Below are 24,836 nucleotides of genomic sequence, written 5' to 3' on the forward strand. Positions count from 1 at the left end.
TATATTTTATTCCATGCATTAAAAATAAAGCTAACAAAATATTTAATTATGAGACTTCTTCAAACTATTTATGAGCTATCAATTCAAATTTCATACAATACTCTTCTATCCATTCTTGATAACTAATGAATATTTTGAAAAAGTCTCGTAATTAAATATTTTGTTAGTTTTTTTTTTTTCAATGCATGGAAATATGGAATAAAAAATATATATTTTAATTTTTAAATTATTAATTTTTTTAATAAATTTATTTAAATTATGTCACAAAAATATTTTATTCCATGCAAAATAATTTTTAAAAAATGGCTTAAAAGATATTAGGAGTACTATAAAAATTTATAATATCCTAGTGACTTAGGTAAATACATGCATGTACTCAAATTTTAAATAAAATACTCTACATAGTCAATAATAATTTAAAATTAAAAAATATTTTTATAATGTAATTACCTAAGTCACTAGAATATTACAAATTTTTATAGTACTCCTAACATCTTTTAAACCATTTTTTTAAAATTGTTTTGCATGGAATAAAATATTTTTTTGACATAATTTAAATAAATTTACTAAAAAAAATTAATAATTTAAAAATTAAAAAATATATATTTTATTCCATGCATTAACAATAAAGCTAACAAAATATTTAATTACGAGACTTTTTCAAAATATTCATGAGCTATCAAGAATAGACGGAAGAGTATTGTATGAAATTCAAATTGATAGCTCATAAATATTTTGAAGAAGTCTCGTAATTAAATATTTTGCTAGCTTTATTTTTAATGCATGAAATAAAATATATTTTTTAATTTTTAAATTATTAATTTTTTTAATAAATTTATTTAAATTATGTCACTCTGATTCGAACTACCTTAACACTCATGCATGTATAATTCGAATTAAGCTTATTCGAACTACCTTAAGACCATATGCATGCATAATTCGAATTGGTCAAATTCGAATTACAAACATTACTACTAATTCGAATTGATCTAATTCGAATTACTTGATTTTCCTAATTCGAATGAGATTCATTCGAATTACATAAAAAGATGGTTTTGGGTGATTCAGGTAACGTTTTTAAATTTGGTAGAATCATATAATTTTATCTTCCATTTGGTTTAATTGTTCATTTTGCCCATAATAAATATTTGGTATTTAAATCTCATTTCGTGTATGTAATAATTTATTGACTAGTGACAAACAATTAAATAAAACTCTAATCACTTGTCAAGTTAAGGAATACCATTAAAATTAAAATTAGTACAGGTATATATATAAGATATGTTATTTTACCAATAAAAAGTGGATTTATAAATATGATAAATAGACGACCACTTTAAAATATTTTATGGCTTTTTACTTTAATCTTAATCATTCATATAAAATATTTAATAGGTCATATATCTGATCTGAATACTCTAATATATATATATATATATATATATTCTTGAATCTACTCGTATACATAGGTATTGATTACTTCTTGTATCAATGTAGTTTAGTTATTGAAAATTCTTTATTTATACGCATTAATTTTTTAGCTATTCTGAATAATTTATGGTCAGAGTCCAACTGGATAAATTTTTTTCTATTAAATATTGAAAAAAAACTCCAATTTTTTTAGGGTGAGCAATTTAAAAAAAAATATTAGCTAAAAAAAACTTTTAAATTAATCGTGTCACTTTTTTTAGGGACTAGTCGAATTTCAGGTCAGGTCCACAAAAAAGAAAAAATATACTAGCTTATTTTGGAAAAAAAAAAACAAGAGGCATCTGTTTGGCCTGAGAATAGACCAGCTTAATTTGCCCTTTTTTTGGTTAGTCGAGCTAAGTCGTTTAGGCTCTCTTTTCTTACAAGTTTGATTTTAGAGTTAAATACCCATCTATTTAAGTCAGGTAAATGAGCTAGTCCGACGAATTTAGCCCATTTTGACGATCCTAATTAATTCAAGAGCTAGTTCAGTTTAATCTTTATTGAATGAATTCCTAAATGATTCTAATTAACAATAAAACTTGTACGATCATATGCAAATAAATTCTCATATATAATATTTTAATTATTCTCTCGTTTAAAATAGCTTTAGATTAGTGACAGAATTGTGACAAATTACATTAGCTTGTTTGAAAAATTTGCTTAAAATTTTTTTATGGATTTATATAGAGGTTAGCGGTTATAGTAACATGAAATAAGGACAGAATAAGGGCTAACATTTTTCCTAAAAAATTAGTAGCAACATGAAATATGCGAGAAAAGTTTATCAGTTGTTAAGCGGTCACTAATTCCTCACTAAATAAGCTTTTGATTAGTGACTCAATTGCGACCAGTTACTTCTAAAATTTTCACGATTAGCTTTGTATTTGTTATAACTCTGCGACAGATTTCCAACGACATTAGCGAGTAATTTGCTACAAAATAGGTAGGATATAGCTTTTGTTTTACGACAAGATTGCATTTGCCAAGTCGCTCGCTAAAGTAAAATTGCGACAACTTAGCGACAAATGCATTTCGTCCACTAATCAGCGACTTGAAATCAGTGAATGAAGTGTTTCAGTTGTTAAATGGTCGCAAATTTCTTGCTACTTAGGTCCTAGGACTTCAATATCCGTATTTCCACTTTAGCGACTAATTAGCAAGGAACACTTCCCTAGCTAAATGGTTTATCCATTGCGACGAGTTAGCGACGACTGTTTTCTATCGCTACCCTAATTTTGAATTTTACAATATTATGTGACAAATTAGCGAGAAATTAGTTTCTCGCGAAAAATAAAAATTTTGGTGACAAATTAGCTAGAAAATTGTCCATCGCAAAATACATTTCAAGTCTTTGTGAAGGATTAGCTAGTAACATTGTTCCTCACTAATTTGCCTTTTCGTACAAAGTTGATTTAGTGACGAACTAGTGTGTGAATTGTTTCTCGCTAATTGTATGTCAAACACTTGCGACCGAATAGTGACAATAATATCCCTCGCTACTTTACTTTTATTCGATTGAACCCCTAAGTGACTGATTTGCTAGAACATTGTCACTCGCTAATTAATTTGTGACAAATTAGTGAGGAAATTTTCCCCGCTCTTTTTTTAGCTACAAAAGTCAATCTGCGAGAAACAAACTTACTCGTAAATCTCTCGCTAATCAGTCGCTTTTCTCAAGTTCGGGTATTTTGTGACCACTCATTAATTTTGTCGTTAGTGCGTCACTAATTCCTTGCAAGTAAGTGACCGATTAGTGACAACAAATATTTCTCGCAAAAATTCGTCGCTAATTTGCCAAATTCTTGTAGTATACAAATTGCTTAAATCTTTCAAATATATAAGGTATCAAATCAAATAACTCTTTCTTATCCAAATCCTTTTCAATTATATTTTTTCAATCACAAGGAATTTTAAACATATTTCACAATTTTAAAGTAAGTGAATACCAACAAATACTTTAATATTTTAAAAATACATATTCGAATAAAATCAAATATTTTAAAATAATATAAAGCTTCATCAAACATACATATAGTCTCATAAAATATATAGTCTCGTGTGCATATTAAAATGAGTTTAACAAAGATAAATATTTAGTTCTAATAAATCGATTATTCAAGCTAATTTAAAATCCTTTGATAATAATCTTTGTAAATATAATTATAAGTGCAAAGCACTGTATATCAAAATAATTATAGATGCAAAATTAAATAATTATAAATGTAAAACCTACTCATAATTTGGTCCCACGGGACCAAAAAGATCGAACTCAAAGTGTCAAATTAAACGTTGAAACCCCATGGTGGTTGTTAAGGTGACAACACTAAACAAAGAAGGCAACAATGATGATAAAAGGCAACAACAGCGACACAGCAGTGGTGGACGTCAATGGCTCCAATGGCGTAGTGCAGTTTGGCAGTGAGCTTCAACTCTAGTGAACATGGAAGACTCGAGGTGACAATAACGGAGTAGAGCAAAGCAGCTCCGGCGAGCTCCATCTCCCTTCAAACCCAACAGTAGCATAACTCCCGTGGCAGCCTCCTTCCATGGTGACGGCAACAGAGGCGTTAGCACTGGTGGCCATCGCGTCCTCCTCCTCAAGCTCCGACGGGTCTGTGGAATCAGCTCGCCCTCCCTCTCTCTCTCTCTCTCTTTTTGCAGCTCTCTCTCTCTCTCTCTCTCTCTCTCTCTCTCTCTCTCTCTCTCTCTCTCTCTCTCTCTCAATATGCCGATGGCAACAGCAGCCCTGCCGGCGTCGTCCCCTCTTCCTCCTCTCCTTTTCTTTTTTTTTCTTTTCTCTTCTTCTGTTCTCAGTATCATTATCTTCTTCTCTTTTCCTTTCTTTTATTAAGTGTGTCGTGAGATTGTGAGAGTGAGAGATATTTGTTTTTGTGCGATTGAGTGAGAAGGATGGTGAGGTGTATGTTAATAAAGTTAAGGTTAAGGGGAAAGAAGAAAATATCAGGTGGAGTGGGTTCTACAAATTCTTTTTTTATATAATTATTATTCGGTTATTATATTCTTCCTTCTTAAAAAATTTGGCCTCCAAATTTTCAACGAATAAATCAATCACAATTATCCAATATTGTCTGCCTATGCATGAATGCTGGCTGCTTTGGCAGAGGAAGATTAACAATAACAACAACAACAAAGCCTTGTCTCATTAGGTAGGGTCGGCTACATGGATCAAATGACGCTATTGATCTCTATCATGTTTCATATCTACAGAGAAACTGTTTACATGTAGATCTCGTTTGACCACCTCATGGATGATCTTCCTAGGGCTTCTTCTGCCTTTCACTCCTTATCCATCTTCCATCTCATCCACACTCCTAACTGGGTGCTCTGTTGGTCTTCTTCTCACATGTCTAAACCACCTGAGACGTGGTTCTACCATCTTTTCTATAATAGGTGCTACTCCAACTCTCTCTCTTATATCTTCGTTCCTGATTCTATCCAATTGCGTATGACCACTCATCCATCTCAACATCTTCATCTCTGTCACACTTAACTTATGTTCGTACTCCCCTTTGGCCGTCCAACACTCTGCATTATAAAGAATAACCGGTCTGAAAACAATGCAATAGAATTTACCTTCAAGTTTTAAAGGAATTTTTTTGTCATGTATAAAATCAGACGCACTCCACCATTTTGACCAACCTGCTTGGATCCTATAATTTACATCATGTTCAATGTCTCCATTATCTTATATAATGCACTTAAGATACTTAAAACGTTTAACTTTTTGCAGGATGTTTTCTCCAATCTTCACCTCTGTATTAGCTTATTAAGGTCTTCCTTTCAGCGGCCGAACTTACATTCCAATATTTCGTCTTGTTACGTTATGCGCAGACCATACACTTCTAGAGCTTCTCTCCATAAATCTAACTTCTTATTTAGGTCTTTCCTTGACTCTCCCATAAGGATGATATCATCGACAAAAGGCATGCACCATGGCACAGGCTCTTGGATATACTCTGTGAGTACTTTCAAGACTAATGTGAAAATGTATGGACTTAAGGATGATCCCTGGTGTAATCCTATACCAATAGAAAATTCCTCTGTCACACCACCTTGAGTCTTCACACTAGTTGTAGCTCCATTATACATGTCTTTTAATTGCATGAGTATATACAATCATTACTCTCTTCCTTTCCAAAACCTTCCATAAGACATCTCTTGGCACCCTATCGTATGTTTTTTCCAAATCAATAAACACCATATATAGATCCATTTTATTACTACGATACCTCTCCATCATCCTTCTTAACAGATATATAATAACTTTAGTGGTAGATCTACCTGGCATAAAATTAAATTGGTTCTCTGTTACTTGTGTCTCTTGTCTCAGCCTCCGTTCTATCACCCTTTTCCATAATTTCATGGTATGGCTCATGAGGTTGATCCCTCTATAATTCTCGCAACTCTATATATCCCCCTTATTCTTGTAGATAGGTAACAAGGTGCACTTTCTCCACTCATCTGGCATCTTATTTGACCTTAAAATCTCATTAAAAAGCTTAGTTAACCAATTGATGCATTTCTCTCCAAGGCCCTTCCAAACTTCAATCGTAATATTATCAGGTCCTACTGCCCTGCCATTTTTCATCTACTTTAGAGCCTCTTTTACCTCAAAGTCTCGAATCCTTTGATAGTAGTCGAAGTTTTGATCTTCTTTCCTCGTGCATAACCGACCAAGGCTCGAAAGATTCTTCTATCCTTCATTAAATAACTCGTAGAAGTAACTCTTCTACCTTTCATTGATCTTCTTATCTTGAGTTAAAACTTCTCTGTCTTTATCTTTTATGCACTTAAACTGATCCAAGTCTCCCGTTCTTCTTTCACAGCTCTTTGCGATTCTATATATATCTTTTTCTCCTTCTTTCGTGCCTAAAGATTGGTAGAGACCCTTATATGCTCTTGTTCTTGCTTCACTTACAGCCACTTTGTATCTTTCTTAGCCGCCTTATATTTTTTCCAATTATCTGCATTGCGGCACAAAGACTACTCTTTAAAGCACTCTTTTTTTTCCTTTATCTTTTCTTGTACACTCATATTCTACCACCAGGACTCCTTGTCTGTTGGTCTATCCCTCTAGATTCACCAAAATATTTTTTGTTATTTTTCTAATAACTTTTGCCATCCTCCTCTACATCTCCTTTGCGCTTCCATCCCCTTCCTACTTTGCCTCTTCTCCTACCTGTCTTAGGAAGTTTTTTTGTTCCTCACCTGTCATCCGCCACCACCTCGTCCTTGAGTTTTTCGTATGATGTCTTTTCCTCAACTTTTACTCAATGCGAAAATCTATGTCGAGTATCATATGTTGTGTTGTTAAACTCTCTCCCGAATTAATTTTACAATTAATGCAAAATTTTCGGTCGACTCTCCTCAACAAAAAGAAGTTGAATTGTGAACCTGTCATGCCACTCCTATAGGTTATAAGATGTTCGTCTCTCTTTATAAAACATGCATTTGCGATGAGAAGATCAAAGATTGAGAAAAAGTCCAAAATAGTTTTACCCTTGGTATTGACCACCCCGAAACTATGGCCTACGTGAATACTTCTATATCTAGTCACTTCTCTTCCAATATGGCCATTTAAATCTCCTCCTAAGAAAATCTTATCTTCCTGTTAGAGTGCCTATTTCATGTCCCAAATCTCAACTTTCTATTGCTCCGACCTTTACCTTTACCTTTTTATTTGTGAACTAACTTATTTATCATTGTCTGTTCACGAAAACGCAAGAACCATTGCTCATTTGACACTACACCCGGGCACCAATTTAGAGGCTCATGCTCATGTGACACTGTACGCGAGCCATATAGCGTGTTGCTTTCGGGTAATGACCTAGCTTTAGCGCAATAACATGTTTGATCCATGTAATGAAGATTCAACTAAGTTTTTAAATTCTTGCATGTGAGAATAAAAGAAAGGCAGAGAGAAAACAAAGGAAGGCAGACAAAGGATGGAAGAGAGAAAATAGTGGATAGTTAAGGAGCTTTTATAGGAAACTATTTTATAGTATGCTCTCTTGTTATTTATAGAAGTTAGGAAACTATATAAATGAGTGAAATCAAAATGTATTCAATTCAATTAAAATAAAAGGAATTCACATCCATAGCAATTATTCATTTTCTTTCTTTTTCTCTTTAATAATTATATAGCGAGTGTATTATTGTGAGTAATGTTCAATTTCATATTACTTTCTATCTATTAGAAGTCAAAATTCCGCTGCAGACTCAACAATTGGTATTAGATCCAACATTATATTATTCATTATTTGAGTGGTAAAATTCAATTTTGAATATAATGGCTTCTACTAGTAGTAGTGTCAAAGTAGGCAAATATGAAATCGAGAAGTTCAATGGGAAAAATGATTTTTCCTATTGGAGGATGCAGATGAAAAATCTGCTTATATCACAAAAGTTACACAAGGCACTAGTGAAAAAAGAGAAAAAGCCGGAAGGAATGAAAGATGAGGATTGGGAAGAATTAGATCTTGAGGCATGGGCTGCAATAATCTTATGCCTTGAGAGGGATGTTGCTTTCTTGGTGAACGAAGAAACAACTGCAGCAGGCGTCTGGACAAAGTTAGAGAGTAACTTCATGACAAAGACTCCAACTAACAGGATCTACTTAAAATCCAAATTGTATACATGCAAGATGGAGGAAGGCACCTCAATCCGAGAATATATCAATAAGTTTGATAGGATCATATCAAACTTAAAGGATATAGATGTGAAGGTTGATGATGAAGACCTGGCACTCATATTGCTACTTTTATTTCCAAAGTCCTATGAAAATCTGGTGCAGACATTGATGCTGGTGGGTGACACTCTGACCATGGATGAGACTGTAAAATCCCTAAAATTCCCTTACTTCTCTTTTTTCCAAATCAGAAACCCTAGTTCCCAAATTGGGAAACCCTGACCTTGAAACCCTTTACCCAGCCACCAGCCACACCCACGGAAGAGAGTGATGAGAGATTCAGAGAGTGAGGGAGCCGCGAGGGAAGAAGAGGAAGTAGGGGGAGACCGGACCGCGCCCAGTCGTCACCGCCATGCTGCGTCCCGCTGTCGCCGCCATCGCGCCTGGTGCTGCTCGCCGAGCTCGTTCCGCCATCGTCAACGCTGCCACAGAGGAGAGAAGAGGGCGACGTGATGCAAGCCAAGGCCGAGAGGAAGGAAACGCCGTCGTGCCTCCATTGCGATTGATCCGCCGCCGCCGCTACTAGGGTTCGTGGCCGCCAATTCTGTCACTATCGACAAGCACGGAGAGAGAGAGATAAGAGATTGCATAGCAAAGAGGACGCGATAGAGGAGTCCGTTGAAGCTGGTCACCATCGCTGAAGCCACCATGGTCGCCACTGCCGATTGAGCCGCCGCTGTTGGGTCCGCCGTGGGAAGAAACGCGATGGTGGGGAAAGAATCTGTCACTGCTGCTGAGCTCTGCCCCTGTTTTTGGTTTGTCTTTCTAAAGCCGCTGTTGTCATTGGAGTTACAGGATTGGAAAAAATCGTCACTGATGGAATTGCTGCTGCCATGGCCCCCGCACCTCTACCGCCAAGAAACGCCTAGCCGCCGCCGTCAAAGCCAGCCTCGCCACCGTTGTCGTAGTTGCAGATTTGGAGCTTCGAAGAGAGAGGAGTTCCCGGAGAGAGAAAAACGCCAAGGAGGAGGGACCGTCCACTGCTGTGCTATTTCTGTCGCCGTTCGGATGTACCTGAGCCAAGGCATCGTCCTTGCCGCTGGAGTTGTTGGTGTTGCTAGAGTTGAACCGCTCCTATCATTATCCCGGTCCAGCCTTTTTTCTTGATTCTACTCTAGCTTTCATGTCCTATTATGCCACCATTTAATCTATCTTGTCCTTGTTTTAATTTGATTTTAGTTTTGCCTGTTTTAGATTCCCAGAACTATCGCCAGCTCCATCTTGTTGCTACTCCGGTCCAAATTCTGCACAGTTTCGTACCCTTTAATTCGACACTCCGGGTTTCGCCTCTTTGGTCCGTTAGGACCATGCTGTGAGTAGGCTTTACATTTATAACCGTTAAGCTTTTGGTTTATGCTATTATGAGTTTATAATTATATTTATAAAACTATTATTGAAGAACTTTGATTTGATTAGAATAATTGATTTATTATAACTGAATAATTATTTTTATGAAATTCATACTTTAGAAATTTTACATGAGACTATATATATGTTTGATAAAGCTTTATATTATTTTAGAATATTAATTTTATTCGGATATATACTATTGAAATATTAAAGTATTTGTTGGCACTTACTTTGAAATTATGAAATATGTTTTTATGATTGAGAAAATATGATTTGAAAAGATTTCTGATAAGAAAGTATTATCTGATTGATTTGATTCGATACCTTATATATTTGAGAGATTAAAGATTTATTGTATTTGAAACTATATGTTTTGAATTGGTTTGGGAGGCTCGTATTAGAAAACCGTAGTTAATGGCAGTTATGACGTTAACTTAGATGCATCTAACTCAGACTCCAGCTAGAGGGGTGTTGCTAGCCTAACGTGTAGGCCACACGTTAGATCTGTTATTCTGTTAGGACACACAAGAGAAAAGGGCTACCCATAGAGGTGGAGCCGCCCATGTGTGGACTTTTGATTTGATTTCTGTACGAGAACTCCCTTGTTGATTCACCTATTATTATCAACTATTATTTTCTAATTAAAAATTACTTTAATAATGATGTTTATATGGTCTCATGTCGATTATATATGTATTATCTAGTCACTGAGTTGCAAAACTTACCTTGTTTTCTAAAAATATTTTTCAGGAGTAAATATTTGATTATGTGAGCCTTTCGATTCAAGAGTAATGATCTGCAATGGGTATCTGTTCTTTGTTGAGTTCTTAGACGTCATCTGCTCCATATGTCACAGGCAGGATCCATCCATATTTATTTTATTTTTGTTTTTTTAAAATATAATATTCATTTAGAAACTGTAAATTTATTTAAAATATTTGTCATTTTTTTATTTAACTTATATTTGAGTCGGTTAGGCTTGCTTAGGGATTATTTTCCTGAGCGCCAGTCATGGCTCATTTTTGGCCGTGACAAAGTGGTATCAGTGCCTAGGTTTAATTTGTGTAATATGGAGCAAGTACCCTATGGTAGGATCACAATTGTATAAATAGAAGCGCGCCTATTTGTACAAATTGTGGTACTATCAGAGGCCTATAGGAATGTCATCGTTGTCCTCTATGTCATTGTTGTCTTCTGATTATTGTGATGATGCGTCCTCTGCCGCTTTTGCTACTCTTATCCTTTTCTTCTACCCAATCTTCGATTATCCATTGGTAGATTTCTTGAACGTGTTTTTTTCAATGGCTTCAGGTTTAGCTCCGGTTCGTAATTTCTCTTGTAGCCAGTTCTAATCTTTCTCGCTTTTGTAAATGCATACTTTATTCTTCTTCGTCTTCGTGTTCCGTACGATTCCTGATGACAAGGTTTTATGCCTTATTTAGAAGATTCGATTGGTGTTTGATGTGCATCATTATCTAAATTCCTTTATAGAACTTTATTTGAATTTACGGATTGCATAAATTTGCTTAGTTGTTGATCGAGATGCTTTGTTCTGGATATTGGAGTTTGTTCTTCTTATATTAATAATATTTGAAGTTATGAGGTTTGATTTATTTGTGATTCTATCTTTCTTTTGAATCAATAATTTTGAAAATTGTTATTCAGTTGCTCAAGGATAAGAATTATGCGATAAACATATGAATGAAGTGTTATTGTTGTTTGTTAGATTGATGATTTTCTCTTCTTAGGTGTAATGAATTATTTGGGTGATTAATTGGCTGGATTGAAAATGTTTTTCAATCTAGAAGTTCGGTTGAGTTTTTTTAATTTGCTGATCTGGTTTTATTATGGTACTATGTTGTCAAATATGACTTTTTTGTTACGGAACTATTTTTCTGATTGTTTAGGTGATATCTAGATTATGAATGCTTGCTTTTTGTTGGTGATTAGATAATGAATTTTGCTCTTGGCTAAGATCTAAAACTTGAGAATTCTCTCAACCTTAGTTTTTTTGAAAATTTTTCTGCTCTCAAGTAGTTTTTATTCTAAGAAGTTTAGAGAGATTAATTTTCTTGGTTTGTAGTGCCTTATGAGATTGGGATTATAGATCTTGCATATTGAAAAGAATTTTTATTGATTTTGAACGAAAAAGACTAGATATCTAAATTCTTAAAGCTGAACAAATTTTATATAAAAGTTTTTTTCCTTGTTATATTCAACTAATGATCATAAAGCATATGATGATTATCTTGAATATGTGTTAAATTGTAGCTTGCATGTGAGTGTTAGCCATTAATTTAGATAGTTGTTTGCTGATATACGTTGCTTGATTAGTGATTATTTCAGTAACTAACATAACAAATAAGTAATCTGGGTTAATTGCTTTTGAGGGATGCATGAGGTTATTGGTTGCTGCTGTAAAGTAGTTTAATAATATGTAATTGTTGCTGAATTGGTAATTGATGTGGTTGTAACTTGATGAATCTTGGTTGAAAATTGCTAAAATTAGTTAATAGTGAGCTAGGAAGTTCTCGTGTCTTATCTTATTCATAAAGTGTTTATGGCTTAAACTTGACTTTCATACTTATGTGATTATTTATTTATTTATTTATTTATTTTTGTTATTCTTCCATGAACAAAGAGTGAAAAAACTAAGTTCTAATTGCTCAACTTATACGTCATTGGCTTTATGATATAGTGATGGCTCTCGATTAGTTGATGCTATTTTCTTTAGATATTTCACTTTTAAGATATCAAGGAAGAAATTTTCCTTTTAAATTTATATGATTAGTATGGTAATGCTCACTTGAGAACCATGTGCTTGTACAACAAATACTGTATTGTGGCATAAACTCCTATATGTTGCATATGTTTTCTTTTATGATTATAGAACTATGTCGGAAATATTTTAAATTGCCAGCCCATTCATATTTGACACCTTGCACTGAAATTATGGGCGATGGAGATTGGAAAATTTCTTGTTTGCAATATATGAAAATTGAGGATGTCTAAACTCTAAATAAATTGATGAATGAATTTTTGTACTGTGAGTTCTTTTTGAGTTATTGGGTTTGATCTTGAGTTGTTCCATCATAGCTTGTTAATCTAAGAAATAATGGGTATGGATTGGTCATAGTTTGATCTTGAAGATGTAAAATTTATCAATTTTTTTTCTTTCTTTTCATGAGTTTCCTATTTTTAATTGATTCATTTATTTCGAATTTTATCATATGTTGCATTTGCTTGTTTTGAATCTTTCCTTTATCTGTATGCTTTGATTGATTATTTTTGAATATTTCGTTTTGTTATGGTTGTTGATGTTTATAAATAAAAAATTTCAAGTCATACTATTTTTTTTATATGCTAGCTTCTAATTTTGGATACAACATCTATGTCTTTTTTCTAATCTACTCTCAATTATTTGCAATACTCTCATTATTTTTTTGGCCCTTTTAAAGTCTTGATGATGATGATGAGGAATGGTTATGGAATAAGGAATATGGTGAAGCTTTTTTGGTGATTTCAACATTTACTTATGTCCTAAAGCCTCTCATGCTATGATGATATTGTTCTACTGGACTTTGTTTTGTTTTGTTCGTTTTCTAGTTTTGTTGAAAAAAAAATCTATATTCTATCTAGCGTTGTCACATCTTGTAGTATGATTGTTGAGCATGGTGCATACGGAGGACTAGAAATTATAACCTGTGAGAAATAGTTCTTCTAAACTCTTTTGTTTCTTTTATCTAAGTAATGGTAATCGTTAAGTTTGGGAACATTAGGTATTCTTCTTGGGATGGAATGTGTTGAAGTATGCGCTATAATCGTGCCGCATGATTTGATGTATCGTTCATTCTGCTATATTTCATATCGGAAGTTCCTTGTTTTAATTCTTGTTAAAATGAAATTTGATTATTTTGTTTCATGTCCTACATCTTATGGATATCTCGATCTTATCGTGCTTTTGGTTATCCCATAGATTCTCGACAACATAGGTGTTGATGTTGCATTTCTTTACGTGAATTATGTAACTCCTTGATGTAATCTGAACTTGCTTTACTATGATACATCATATCTTCTAGTATTTTCGAATTCTTGTTCCAAATCTTCTTTGAAAAAGTTTTTGATTTGATTCCTTTCTTGCCTTATCGTGCCCCTAATCATCCACTTAAATCTTTCAAAAAAAAAATTTTCCATTGACTTTGGTTACCTTCTTTTGGTGAACTTTGTACTTCTTTGATTCCACTTAAACTTGTTTTGACCTAATGCACTATCTTTTCTTTTATTGTTTATCAAAATTTCTTGATTCAAATTTTCTCGTTAAGATTCAATTGACTCTCTTTCTGGGACACTTCATTGTTTCTGTACATCATTGCTTAATTGCAATCTTAAGCATCCTTCCACGTTCGTGCAAACACCATCGGTGAGGTTTGCTCTTCTCTTCCTAAGTTTTGAATTCTTTTGAGTAAACTCGTGCTTGTTTCAGTGTCACGTGCCGTGCGACTCCCAGATAGCAAACGATACATTAGTTCATTAGGACACAGCTTATCAATGCTGAAGTTCGCAAAGTTGAAATTCTAAGACATGACGTAAGACTGGTTGCTTCCATGGATATATACTACAAACCAAGGAGAGTATGAAGTAAGATTGTATTTTGAGGAGATTGATGAACGAAGTAAAGAGTGCTATGTACATCTGAGCTGTCAAGGGAATGTGAGTCGGTGAATGTCAACCGCATCATTTTAAGAGAAACCTATCTTGTAATTTTTGCACCTCATTATAGTTCTTTCTCATGTTTGGTAAAGTGCTAAAACCAAGTAAAGTTTTTCAAGTTATATCAATTTTCGAGGGCGAAAATTTTTGTAAGAAGGGTAGAATGTAAAATCTCTAAAATACCCTTACTTATCTTTTTTCCAAATCAGAAACCCTAGTTCCCAAATTAGGAAACCCTGACCTTGAAACCCTTTACCCAGCCACCAGCCATACCCACAGAAGAGAGAGATGAGAGATTCAAAGAGTGAGGGAGCCGCGAGGGAAGAAGAGGAAGTAGGGGGAGACCGGACCGCGCCCAGTCATCACCGCCATGCTGCGTCCCGCTGTCACCGCCATCGCGCCTGGTGCTGCACGCCGAGCTCGTTCTGCCATCGTCAATGCTGCCACAGAGGAGAGAAGAGGGCGACGTGATGCAAGCCAAGGCCGAGAGGAAGGAAACGCCGCCATGCCTCCATCGCCATTGATCCGCCGCCGCCGCTACTAGGGTTCGTGGCCGCCACTTCTGTCACTGTCGACGAGCACGGAGAGAGAGAGAGAGAGAGAGAGAGAGAGAGAGAGAGAGAGAGAGAGAGAGAGAGAGAGAGAGAGAGAGAGAGAGAGAGAGAGAGAGAGAGAGAGATAAGAGTTCACATAGCAGAGAGGACGCGACAGAGGAGTCCGTTGAAGCTGGTCACCATCGCTGAAGCCTCCATGGTCGCTGCTGCCGACCGAGCCGGCGTTGCCGACCGAGCCGCTGCTGTTGGATCCGCCGTGGGAAGAAACGTGATGGTGGGGAAAGAATCTGTCACTGCTGCTGAGCTCTGCCCCTGTTTTTGGTTTGTCTTTCTAAAGCCGCTATTGTCATTGGAGATACATGATTGGAGGAAACCGTCACTGATGGAACTGCTGCTGCCATGGCCGCCGCGCCTCTACCGCCAAGAAACGCCTAGCTGTCGCCGTCAAAGCCAGCCTCGCCGCCGTTGTCGTAGTTGCAGATTTAGAGCTTCGAAGAGAGAGGAGTTCTCGGGGAGAGAGAAATGCCAAGGAAGAGGGACCATCCGTTGCTGCGCTGTTCCTGTTGCCGTTCGGATGTACCTGAGCCAAGCCATCGTCCTTGCCACCGGAGTTGTTGGTGTTGCTAGAGCTAAACCGCTCCTATCATTATCCCGGTCCAGCCTTTTTTCTTGATTTTGCTCTAGCTTTCATGTCCTATTATGCCACCATTTATTCTATCTTGTCCTTATTTTAATTCGATTTTAGTTTTGCCTATTTTAAATTCCCAGAACTATCGCCAACTCCATCTTGTCGCTACTCTGGTCCAAATTCTACGCAGTTTCGTACCCTTTAATTTGACACTACGGGTTTCGTCTCTTTGGTTCGTTAGGACCATGCTGTGAGTAGGCTTTACATTTATAACCGTTAAGCTTTTGGTTTATGCTATTATGAGTTTTTAATTATATTTATAAAACTATTATTGAAGAAATTTGATTTGATTAGAATAATTGATTTATTATAACTGAATAATTATTTTTATGAAATTCATACTTTAAAAATTTTACATGAGACTATATATATGTTTAATAAAGCTTTATATTATTTTAGAATATTGATTTTATTCGGATATATCCTTTTGAAATTTTAAAGTATTTGTTGGCACTCACTTTGAAATTATGAAATATGTTTTTATGATTGAGAAAATATGATTTTAAAAGATTTCTGATAAAAAAGTATTATCTGGTTGATTTGATTCGATACCTTATATATTTGAGAGATTAAAGATTTATTGTATTTGAAACTATATGTTTTGAATTGGTTTGGGAGGCTTGTATTAGAAAACCATAGTTAACGGCGATTATGACGTTAACTTAGATGTATCTAACTCAGACTCCAGCTAGCAGGGGTGTTGCTAGCCTAACGTGTAGGCCACACGTTAGATCTGTTATTCTGTTAGGACACACAAGAGGAAAGGGCTACCCATAGAGGTGGAGCCGCCCATGTGTGGACTTTTGATTTGATTTCTGTATAGAACTCCCTTGTTGATTCACCTATTATTATCAACTATTATTTTCTAATTAAAAATTACTTTAATAATGATGTTTATATGGTCTCATGTCGATTATAGATGTATTGTCTAGTCACTGAGTTGCAAAACTCACCATATTTTCTAAAAATATTTTTCAGGAGTAAATATTTGATTATGTGAGCCTTTCGATTCAAGAGTAATGATCTGCAATGGGTATCTGTTCTTTGTTGAGTTCTAAGATGTCATCTGCTCCATGTCACAGGCAGGATCCATCCATATTTATTTTATTTTTGTTTTTTAAATATATAATTATTCATTTTAGAAACTGTAAATTTATTTAAAATATTTGTAATTTTTTTATTCAACTTATATTTGAGTCGGTTAGGCTTGCTGAGGGATTATTTTCCTGAGCGCCAGTCATGGCTCATTTTCGGCCGTGACAGAGACGAGGGCATCACTTTTAGCGGATGATCTACGTAAGGTTGCTGCAAGTGTAATGTCATCTTCAAATGGAAGAGAGTATAATGATCAAGCACAAGGTTTGTTCGCGGCTAGAGGAAGGACTAATGAAAGAGGAAAAGGTAATAAGCGTGGAAAGTCTAGGCCAAAATCTAGACCTCACGCGGAGAGAACATGCTTTAAATGTGGTGAGGATGGACATTTCAAAGCAAATTGTCCAAATAAGAAGATAACTTTCAAGAAACAGAACAATGACAACCCAAAAGAAAAGCAGGAAGCAAGCTACGTCTCAAATGATGAGGAGGATTGTTACTGTGTAACAGAACAATCTCATGAAATCTTCGGTAAGTGGGTTCTTGATTCAGGAGCCTCTCACCATATGTGTCCAAATAGGAAGTGGTTTACTACCTATGAAAGCATAAATGGTGGCACAGTTTTAATGGGCAATGATCGTGCTTGTAAAACTGTGGGGTTGGGTACTATAAGAATCAAGATGCATGATGGAGGAGTAAGAACCTTAAAGGATGTGAGGCATATTCCAGACTTGCAGAAAAATCTTATCTCCATAGGTTTGTTGGAGAAAAATGGCTGCAAAATAGTTGCAAAAATGGGGTACTAAAAGTTGTTTGTGGTTCTTTGGTAGTGATGAAGGGAGTTCGTCACGGTAATCTTTATTTTCCTTTGGGAACAACAGTCACAGGTGAGTTAGCAGTTGGAATTGGTGGAAGTAGAGATCAAACAAATTGCACAAGAATATGTCACATGCGGCATGGACATATGTCAGAGAAAGGTCTATCATTGCTTTGTGGACAAGGTTTGCTGAAGAATATGAAGAAACCACAAATGGAATTTTGTGAGCATTGTGTGTATGAAAAGGCATATAGGGTGAAGTTTTCTACAAGCAAGCATAAAAGCAGAGGGTTGTTAGACTACGTGCATACTGATGTTTGGGGCCCGACTAAAGTTACTTCCAAAAGTGGTTCCAGGTATTTTGTTACTTTTGTTGATGACTATTCTAGGTATGTTTGGATTTACTTCCTCAAACATAAGAATGAGGTATTCGATACTTTTAAGCGGTGGAGAGCAATGGTTGAAAACCGAACAGGTAGGAAGCTGAAAACTCTATGATCTGATAATGGCACAGAGTACACGGATGGGGCTTTCAAGGAGTTCTGTGATCGAGAAGGCATTGCAAGACACTGGACAGTTAGAGAAACATCACAACAGAATGGAGTCGCCGAACGACTGAATCGTACGCTACTTGAGAAGGCAAGGTGTATGCGCTTTAATTCCGGGTTAGGTAGGAATGGAGGGCAAAATCGGTTGCTACAGCTTGCTACATACTGAATCGATCCCCACATTCTTCTCTAGATGGAGACACACCTTATAAGGTGTGGTCAGGGGAACATGCAGATTACGAGAAACTCAGAGTCTTTGGATGCACAACCTATTATCATGTCAAAGATAATAAGCTTGATGATAGAGCTAAGAAGGCAATCTTTTTAGGGTATCCAAGAGGGTTTCAAGGCTATCGCATTTTGGAGTGTAAATGATTCTAAGTTTGTAATTAGTAGGGATGTTACCTTTGATGAACGATCTGTGGTAGCTTTGTCTAAAGATATGGTGCCAGATGATGGTGATGTTGGAAAAACTTCAAATACTCAAGTGGTGGAGATAGAATCTAAATACCAACAAATAGACTTTAGTAATGTTCAGGTGGAGCATCCTAATGCTACTCAAGATGATGCAGAGGATGAACTTAATCATGAGGAAATTCAGCGAGAAAATGCACATGCATTACAACAGCAACAATAGGATTCTTTGGTATATACTAGGCCAAAGAGGAATTATAAATTTGATCAGAAGTTCGGGTCAGACAAGCCTTTGAGACATTATGGGCAGGTAAACTTGGTAGATTATGCACTCTCAGTGGAGGATGATGAGCCGGTCACCTTCAAACATGCTATCAAAGACAAAGATAGAGAGAGTTGGTTGGTCGCTATGGAGGAAGAGATGCAATCTCTTCATAAGAACGAGATATGAGATGTGGTCCCATTGCCCGTGGAAAAGACTGCAATTGATTGTAAGTGGGTGTATAAAAGAAAAGAAGATCTTACTAAGTCAGATGGTATAAGATTCAAAGCTAGGTTAGTAGCAAAGGGATTTGCACAGAAAGAAGGTGTTGATTACAATGAGATATTTTCTCCTGTGGTGAAACACACTTCCATACGGGTGCTTTTAAGTCTTGTCGCTTATGGTGATCTTGAGTTGGAACAACTAGACGTAAATACTGCATTCTTGCACGGTGACTTAGAGGAAGAAATCTACATGTATCAACCTGAGGGTTTCAAGGTTGAGGGTAAAGAAAGTCAGGTATGTCACTTGAGGAAATCGCTATATGGATTGAAACAATCTCCTCGGCAATGGTATAAGCGATTTGACTCCTTTATGTTAAAACAAGGTTTTTCCAGAAGTAATTATGATTGTTGTGTATACATTCGTAAGCTTCCTAGAGGTGATTATATCTATCTTCTATTGTATGTGGATGACATGCTTATTGCCTCTAAGAGCAAGGCATAGATAGATATGTTAAAGGTTCAACTTGGTAAAGAATTTGAAACAAAAGACTTGGGTGATGCACGAAAAATATTAGGCATGGAAATTAAACGAGAGAGATCAAGCCAAAAATTGTTCTTGAGCCAAAGAGGATACATTGAGCACATCATTGAAAGGTTTGAAATGAAAAATGCTAAATTAGTGGTAACGCCGTTGGCTCCACATTTCAGGCTCTCTGGTAAACAATCTCCCACAACAGCAGAGGATAAGGCTTACATGGAAAATGTACCTGATACTAGTGCAGTCAGTAGCCTAATGTATACTATGGTGTCTACACGCCCAGATATTTCACAGACAGTCAGTGTTGTTAGCAGGTTCATGGCAAACCCGGGTAAGGCACACTGGGAAGCAGTCAAGTGGATATTAAGATACTTGAAGGGTACCATTGACACATGTTTATGCTTTAGTGGAAAATCATGTCAAATCAGCGGCTTTGTTGATTCTGATTATGCTGGAGATCTAGATAGAAGACATTCTACGAATGGTTATGTATATAAAATACAAGGTGCTCCAGTTAGTTGGCGATCGATGTTACAAGCTACAGTGGCACTATCTACTACAGAAGCTAAGTACATGGCAGTAGTAGAAGGGGTGAAAGAAGCATTGTAGCTAAGAAGTCTTCTAGATGATTTAGAGTTGAAGCAAGATTGCGTGAATCTGAGTTGTGATAGTCAAAGTGCAATTCATTTGGCTAAAAATCAGGTTCATCATGCTTGTACCAAGCATATTGATGTAAGATATCACTTCGTGCGCGATGTTATAGAGAAAGGTAATATTTCTCTTATAAAAGTACACATAGATAAAAATCCTGCTGATATGCTGACTAAAGTAGTGTCAGGAAACAAGTTCTAACACTGTTTGGAATTGCTCAATATTGCTTCATGTTAGGCATTACATGGAGAAATAGAGGAATTACGATTGGTTTGATCCTGAACAACGGTACGTAGGCAGTCATTGTAAAAATGATGCAACTGGATATGAATACCACACTTTATCGTCCAAAATTTGAGTAGATTTCAAATTGTGAACGAGGTGGAGAATTGTGAGAATAAAAGAAAGGCAGAGAGAAAACAAAGGGAGGCAGACAAAGGATGGAAGAGAGAAAATGGTGGATAGTTAAAGAGCTTTTATAGGAAACTATTTTATAGTATGCTCTCTTGTTATTTATAGAAGTTAGGAAACTATATAAACGAGTGAAATCAAAATGTATTCAATTCAATTAAAATCAAAGGAATTCACATCCATAGCAATTATTCATTTTCTTTCTTTTTCTCTTTAATAATTATATAGCGAGTGTATTATTGTAAGTAACGTTCAATTTCATATTACTTTCTATCTATTAGAAGTCAAAATTCCGCTGCAGACTCAACATTGCATGTATTGAGTTTGATGTTATCTTGCTTTTGGATTTCTTCACTGTTGCTACAACCAATTGTGTGTTACAGTATACGCAAATTAATCAACTCTATGTCACTGTCATGGACATGTGAAATTTTTGGGCAATAGTTTCTCAATTTAATTAATTATGAGGGTTATATTATCTTTTAAAAAATTGATTAGTTATTCTATCAGCACTGATTCAAGTGATTCACGCATTTCACTTTTGATTTCATCTTGCAGTACTTTTTATATTTTCTAAATATTAGTGTACTTAATTAACTCAATCAACAAACATGATGGTAAAGTAATATATTACATAAAATCCCAGCCTTATTAAAGTAGACCCTTCAACAAAATGCTACTGTCTCTCAACCAAGGTTGTTTCAATACATAATGTGACTATTTTGAACCAACATTGTGGCCAATCGGTTATCTTCCTTGGACATTTGTTAGGCTCACATTATTAATGGAGCATAATCCATCACTTGTCATAGAAGACTCTATATCCAGCAAAGTCTGCCTCTGAACGAATGCTGGCTGCTTGGGAGAAGGAAGATTAACAGTCTCACTATTAAGCATTGAAACCACTGCAGTCATTGTAGGCCTATCTCTTGCAAGTTCTTGTACACACAAAAGGCCAATATGTATGCACCTCTTTATATCTTCATTGCAGATCGAATTTAATATCTCTTGATCTATCAGAGGTGGAATGTTATCAGCATTCCACAATTTCCATGCCTACAAACATCAATAAGAATGATCTAGTTATTCGATCAGTATCAAATTTGTGTCATTCAGATGAAATAAGATTTTTGTAAATAGAAGACTTACAAATCCTAAAAGACTCAAAGATTCTGCATCTTCATAAAATTTAGTGTTCTTTCTCCTACTGACAATTTCTAGTAATAAAACACCAAAGCTGAATACATCAGATTTCTCTGAAAATAGTCCTTCCATAGCATATTCTGGTGACATATAACCACTGCACAAAATTTGTCATTAAAATTCTTGACTATGAGATTATTTTATATTTAAAATTGTAAATCAAAAGAAATTCTTACTATGTTCCAACAACTCTCATAGTATTTGCCTCATTTTCAGTGTGGCAAAAAATCTTTGCCATTCCAAAATCTGAAATCTTTGGATTTAGCTCTTCGTCAAGTAATATATTGCTTAGCTTCAAATCTCTATGGATAATTCTTAGTCGAGAGTCTCTGTGAAGATAAAGTAAACCTCGAGCTATTCCTTCAATAATATGAAAGCGTTTTTCCCAATTTAATACTTGCTTACATGAATCTGCAAAAAATTAAAAGGATAAACTAGTGACGAGAATACAAATTATATATTTTTAGATGAGAATATTTTTCACCAAATAGTCGTTGCCTCTTTGATAAACATACCATATTTATCGATAAGAAAAGGGTTGATAACGAGAACTAACCAAACAGATATGCATCTAAACTTTTATTTGGCATGTATTCATACACCAAAATCTTCTCATCTCCTTCTACACAACATCCAAGAAGTCTAACAAGATTACGGTGCTGAAGTTTTGATATTACTAGAACCTCATTCATAAATTCTTCTAGTCCTTGATATGAAGCTCTTGAAAGTCTTTTAACTGCTACTTCTAGTCCATCTTCCAATGTTCCCTACAAAACATTTTCATGAACTATAGCGACACAAAAATTGTCTTTTGTGGGATGGTGAATTGCAATGTGAGGGAAAAAATACCCTGTATACTAGTCCAAATCCTCCTTGCCCCAGCTTATTAGCTAAGTGAAAGTTGTTTGTTGCAATTGCAAGCTTTCCAAACTCAAATTGGGAAAGCTCCGGGAGTTTGACTTTGCTTGGGTATTTTGTGTTGCTTATTGTAGGTATTCTGAAATTTGCTCTCTCTGTATCAAAGTACAAATTAATTAAAACAGGAAAGCATTTTTTTGGGGACAATGAATACCACATGGTCCACACTATTCATTATGTTTGTAAACTGCACAGCATATAATGCCAATAGAATAAATGATGAAACAGTAGTATTCAAGAGTCATATACAACTAACTACTAATTCTGCAGAAGCCATTAATATCATGAATTGGAAAAGCATGTAGTTTTGGTATATAGAAAGAATAATGATATATCACCTCTTATTGCAGTTTTTCTTTTCCACAGGATAAACGCGCAAATCAAAATTCCAATAGTTCCTACTGCTGAGACTGTAACTGCAATGATCACTGAGGCATGATTTTTCTTCTTCTGCTCATCTATTAATTAACCAAAGTAACAAGACAAATAAGTAAATATGAAATCATCTGCATGCACATATATGTATAAATATAATACACTTACCAAGCTCAGAAGAGGGAACACGTATATAAAGATCGGTTCCTCCCATTGAGAATCTCTGTATGTCAATCAAGTTTCCACTCCACAGCATACAACCAATTCCAACATCATAAGCATACGCTTTGCAAGAGCAGTTTCCCAAACACGCAGTTCTGCAGTCAAAGTCAATGGAAGACAACCACTCAGCATAGTCTGGAACCTTGGTATTCTGAAGCTTCACAAACCCATCTTCTACTGCTACCGATTCAACACTACTATTATTTTTTATGACTTTCTCACTCTCACACTGCACAGGTGTCTTCCTAACACAGCCGCTGCTCCAGTTTTGTTTGTTCCACTCCTCTACATTCCTTGGAACATACCCTCTCAAACAAGTGCAGATAGGTGAAGTTTTAGGGTCGCAACTTGCAAATACTCCACACTTGCCATAAACACCGCACTCAGTGTTGATAGCAGACAACATCATGGACCATTGCTTCTTTGAATAATCCCAGTAGTACTCATTTAAGTTTCCCTCAGCACCCAACGCGAACATCCTTACATTACGAATTGCATAGCTATAAGAAAGATAGTAAGTGCCGTTTCTCTCTTCATCTTTTCCACTCGTGTAGAACTTGTCAATACAAATTTGCGGTCATCTCGGGTATCCCAAGAAATATTTGACCGTTCCATGGGCCACTTCGCCAGTGAGGTTGACTCTTCCCTCTCCAGATGAACGCTTCAGGGATACTAAGGCGTTCAAGGCTCACAGAGAAGTCTCCAGTAGATGGATCATGAGGAGTTCTCCACGAGGTTAGTTTTACTTTCTTGCCGGAGATCCTGTTGGCGCTAATCTTCATGCTCTGCAGGAACGTGTCTGTGGGGTGTTGGAAACTCTGCCACAGTATCGTCCCTGTGGCGTTATCTTGCAACACAAGGTTTCCGGTGGTGAGAAGCTGAGCACTTGTGGTGTTGGGGGATGCGATGTTTGAGACGTTCGTTGACCAAAGGATCTCATTATTACGTGCATCCATGACAACAAGGTTTCCATCCTCGGATATCTTGAGCACTGCTACACTATCATCACCTTTGATAGGTTGGTCTCTGTTAGCAACCCAGACGACAGGGGGGTTGGTTATGTACCAGATTCCGAGGTAAAATGATGTTGATGAGTTGGTGGTAAGGTTGAAGAATCCAAGGTGGAACATACCATGCTTGGAGCATAAAGTTTGAGGGGACTTAAGGATATAAGAAGAGGTGATGGTGTCTAAGGAAGTGGCAAAAGTGAAGAGTAATAATAATAGAAGAAAGGATAGGTAGTGCTCCATGAAAATGCAGAGAAGGATAGATGAACGAGTATTAAAGAATGGACAGATACAATGTAACTCAATGAAGAAGGCAAGTTGATAGTCATCATGTTGCTTTAATTTTGAATCGCTTGCATTGCATGTGGAAATTTGGCATGTTACTTTGGTAAGTTAGTGAGTTAGTCCAGCCCTGTTAGAATAAAGATAATAAAGACAACTTTTGGTGTCTACAATTCCAATTTGAGAAGTGTCCTATAAGAGGGTACGATAAACTATAAGATATTCCCCAGGAGACTTGGTCAGACGATAGCATCCCATATCGTTAATGAGTGAGTAGCTAGCAATGTAGCGTTATCTCAACTTTTAATTCGACTCTGAGTTTGTCTCTTCAGTCCCTTAAGACTACGATATGAGTAGGTTTTATATTTATAACTAGGATGAGATTCGC

The 24,836-nt window shown here is 35.9% G+C and overlaps 1 protein-coding gene and 1 pseudogene across 1 annotated transcript; both read right to left on the reverse strand.

Annotated features, from left to right (window-relative positions):
- Positions 1-21,127: 21,127 nt before the first annotated feature.
- Positions 21,128-23,555, reverse strand: LOC148579021 (G-type lectin S-receptor-like serine/threonine-protein kinase SD1-13). Its single transcript, XM_088504352.1, has 7 exons — positions 23,106-23,555; positions 22,901-23,020; positions 22,494-22,657; positions 22,201-22,411; positions 21,821-22,055; positions 21,591-21,741; positions 21,128-21,497 (listed from the first exon to the last, which is right to left on the reverse strand). Exons 1-7 carry the CDS (start codon positions 23,191-23,193, stop codon positions 21,189-21,191), a joined length of 1,278 nt encoding a protein of 425 aa, XP_088360478.1. The 5' UTR covers positions 23,194-23,555; the 3' UTR covers positions 21,128-21,188.
- A 164-nt stretch (positions 23,556-23,719) lies between these two features.
- On the reverse strand, positions 23,720-24,409 carry LOC148579022 (S-locus-specific glycoprotein S6 pseudogene; annotated as a pseudogene).
- Between the last annotated feature and the right edge of the window lie 427 nt (positions 24,410-24,836).

The sequence above is a fragment of the Arachis ipaensis genome, chromosome B10, assembly GCF_059453495.1.
Source record: "Arachis ipaensis isolate K30076 ecotype BB chromosome B10, ASM5945349v1, whole genome shotgun sequence".
NCBI lineage: Eukaryota > Viridiplantae > Streptophyta > Magnoliopsida > Fabales > Fabaceae > Arachis > Arachis ipaensis.

What these genes read in the sequence shown, in the direction of transcription:
- LOC148579021 (XM_088504352.1), bottom strand. Translation starts at nt 23,193, where the DNA reads ATGCTGTGGAGTGGAAACTTGATTGACATACAGAGATTCTCAATGGGA. An exon ending in AAGAAAAACTGCAATAAGAG is followed by an intron (nt 22,658 to 22,900) that starts GTGATATATCAT and finishes ACTTTGATACAG; the next exon opens with AGAGAGCAAATTTCAGAATA. An exon ending in ATGAGAGTTGTTGGAACATA is followed by an intron (nt 21,742 to 21,820) that starts GTAAGAATTTCT and finishes AATTTTGTGCAG; the next exon opens with TGGTTATATGTCACCAGAAT.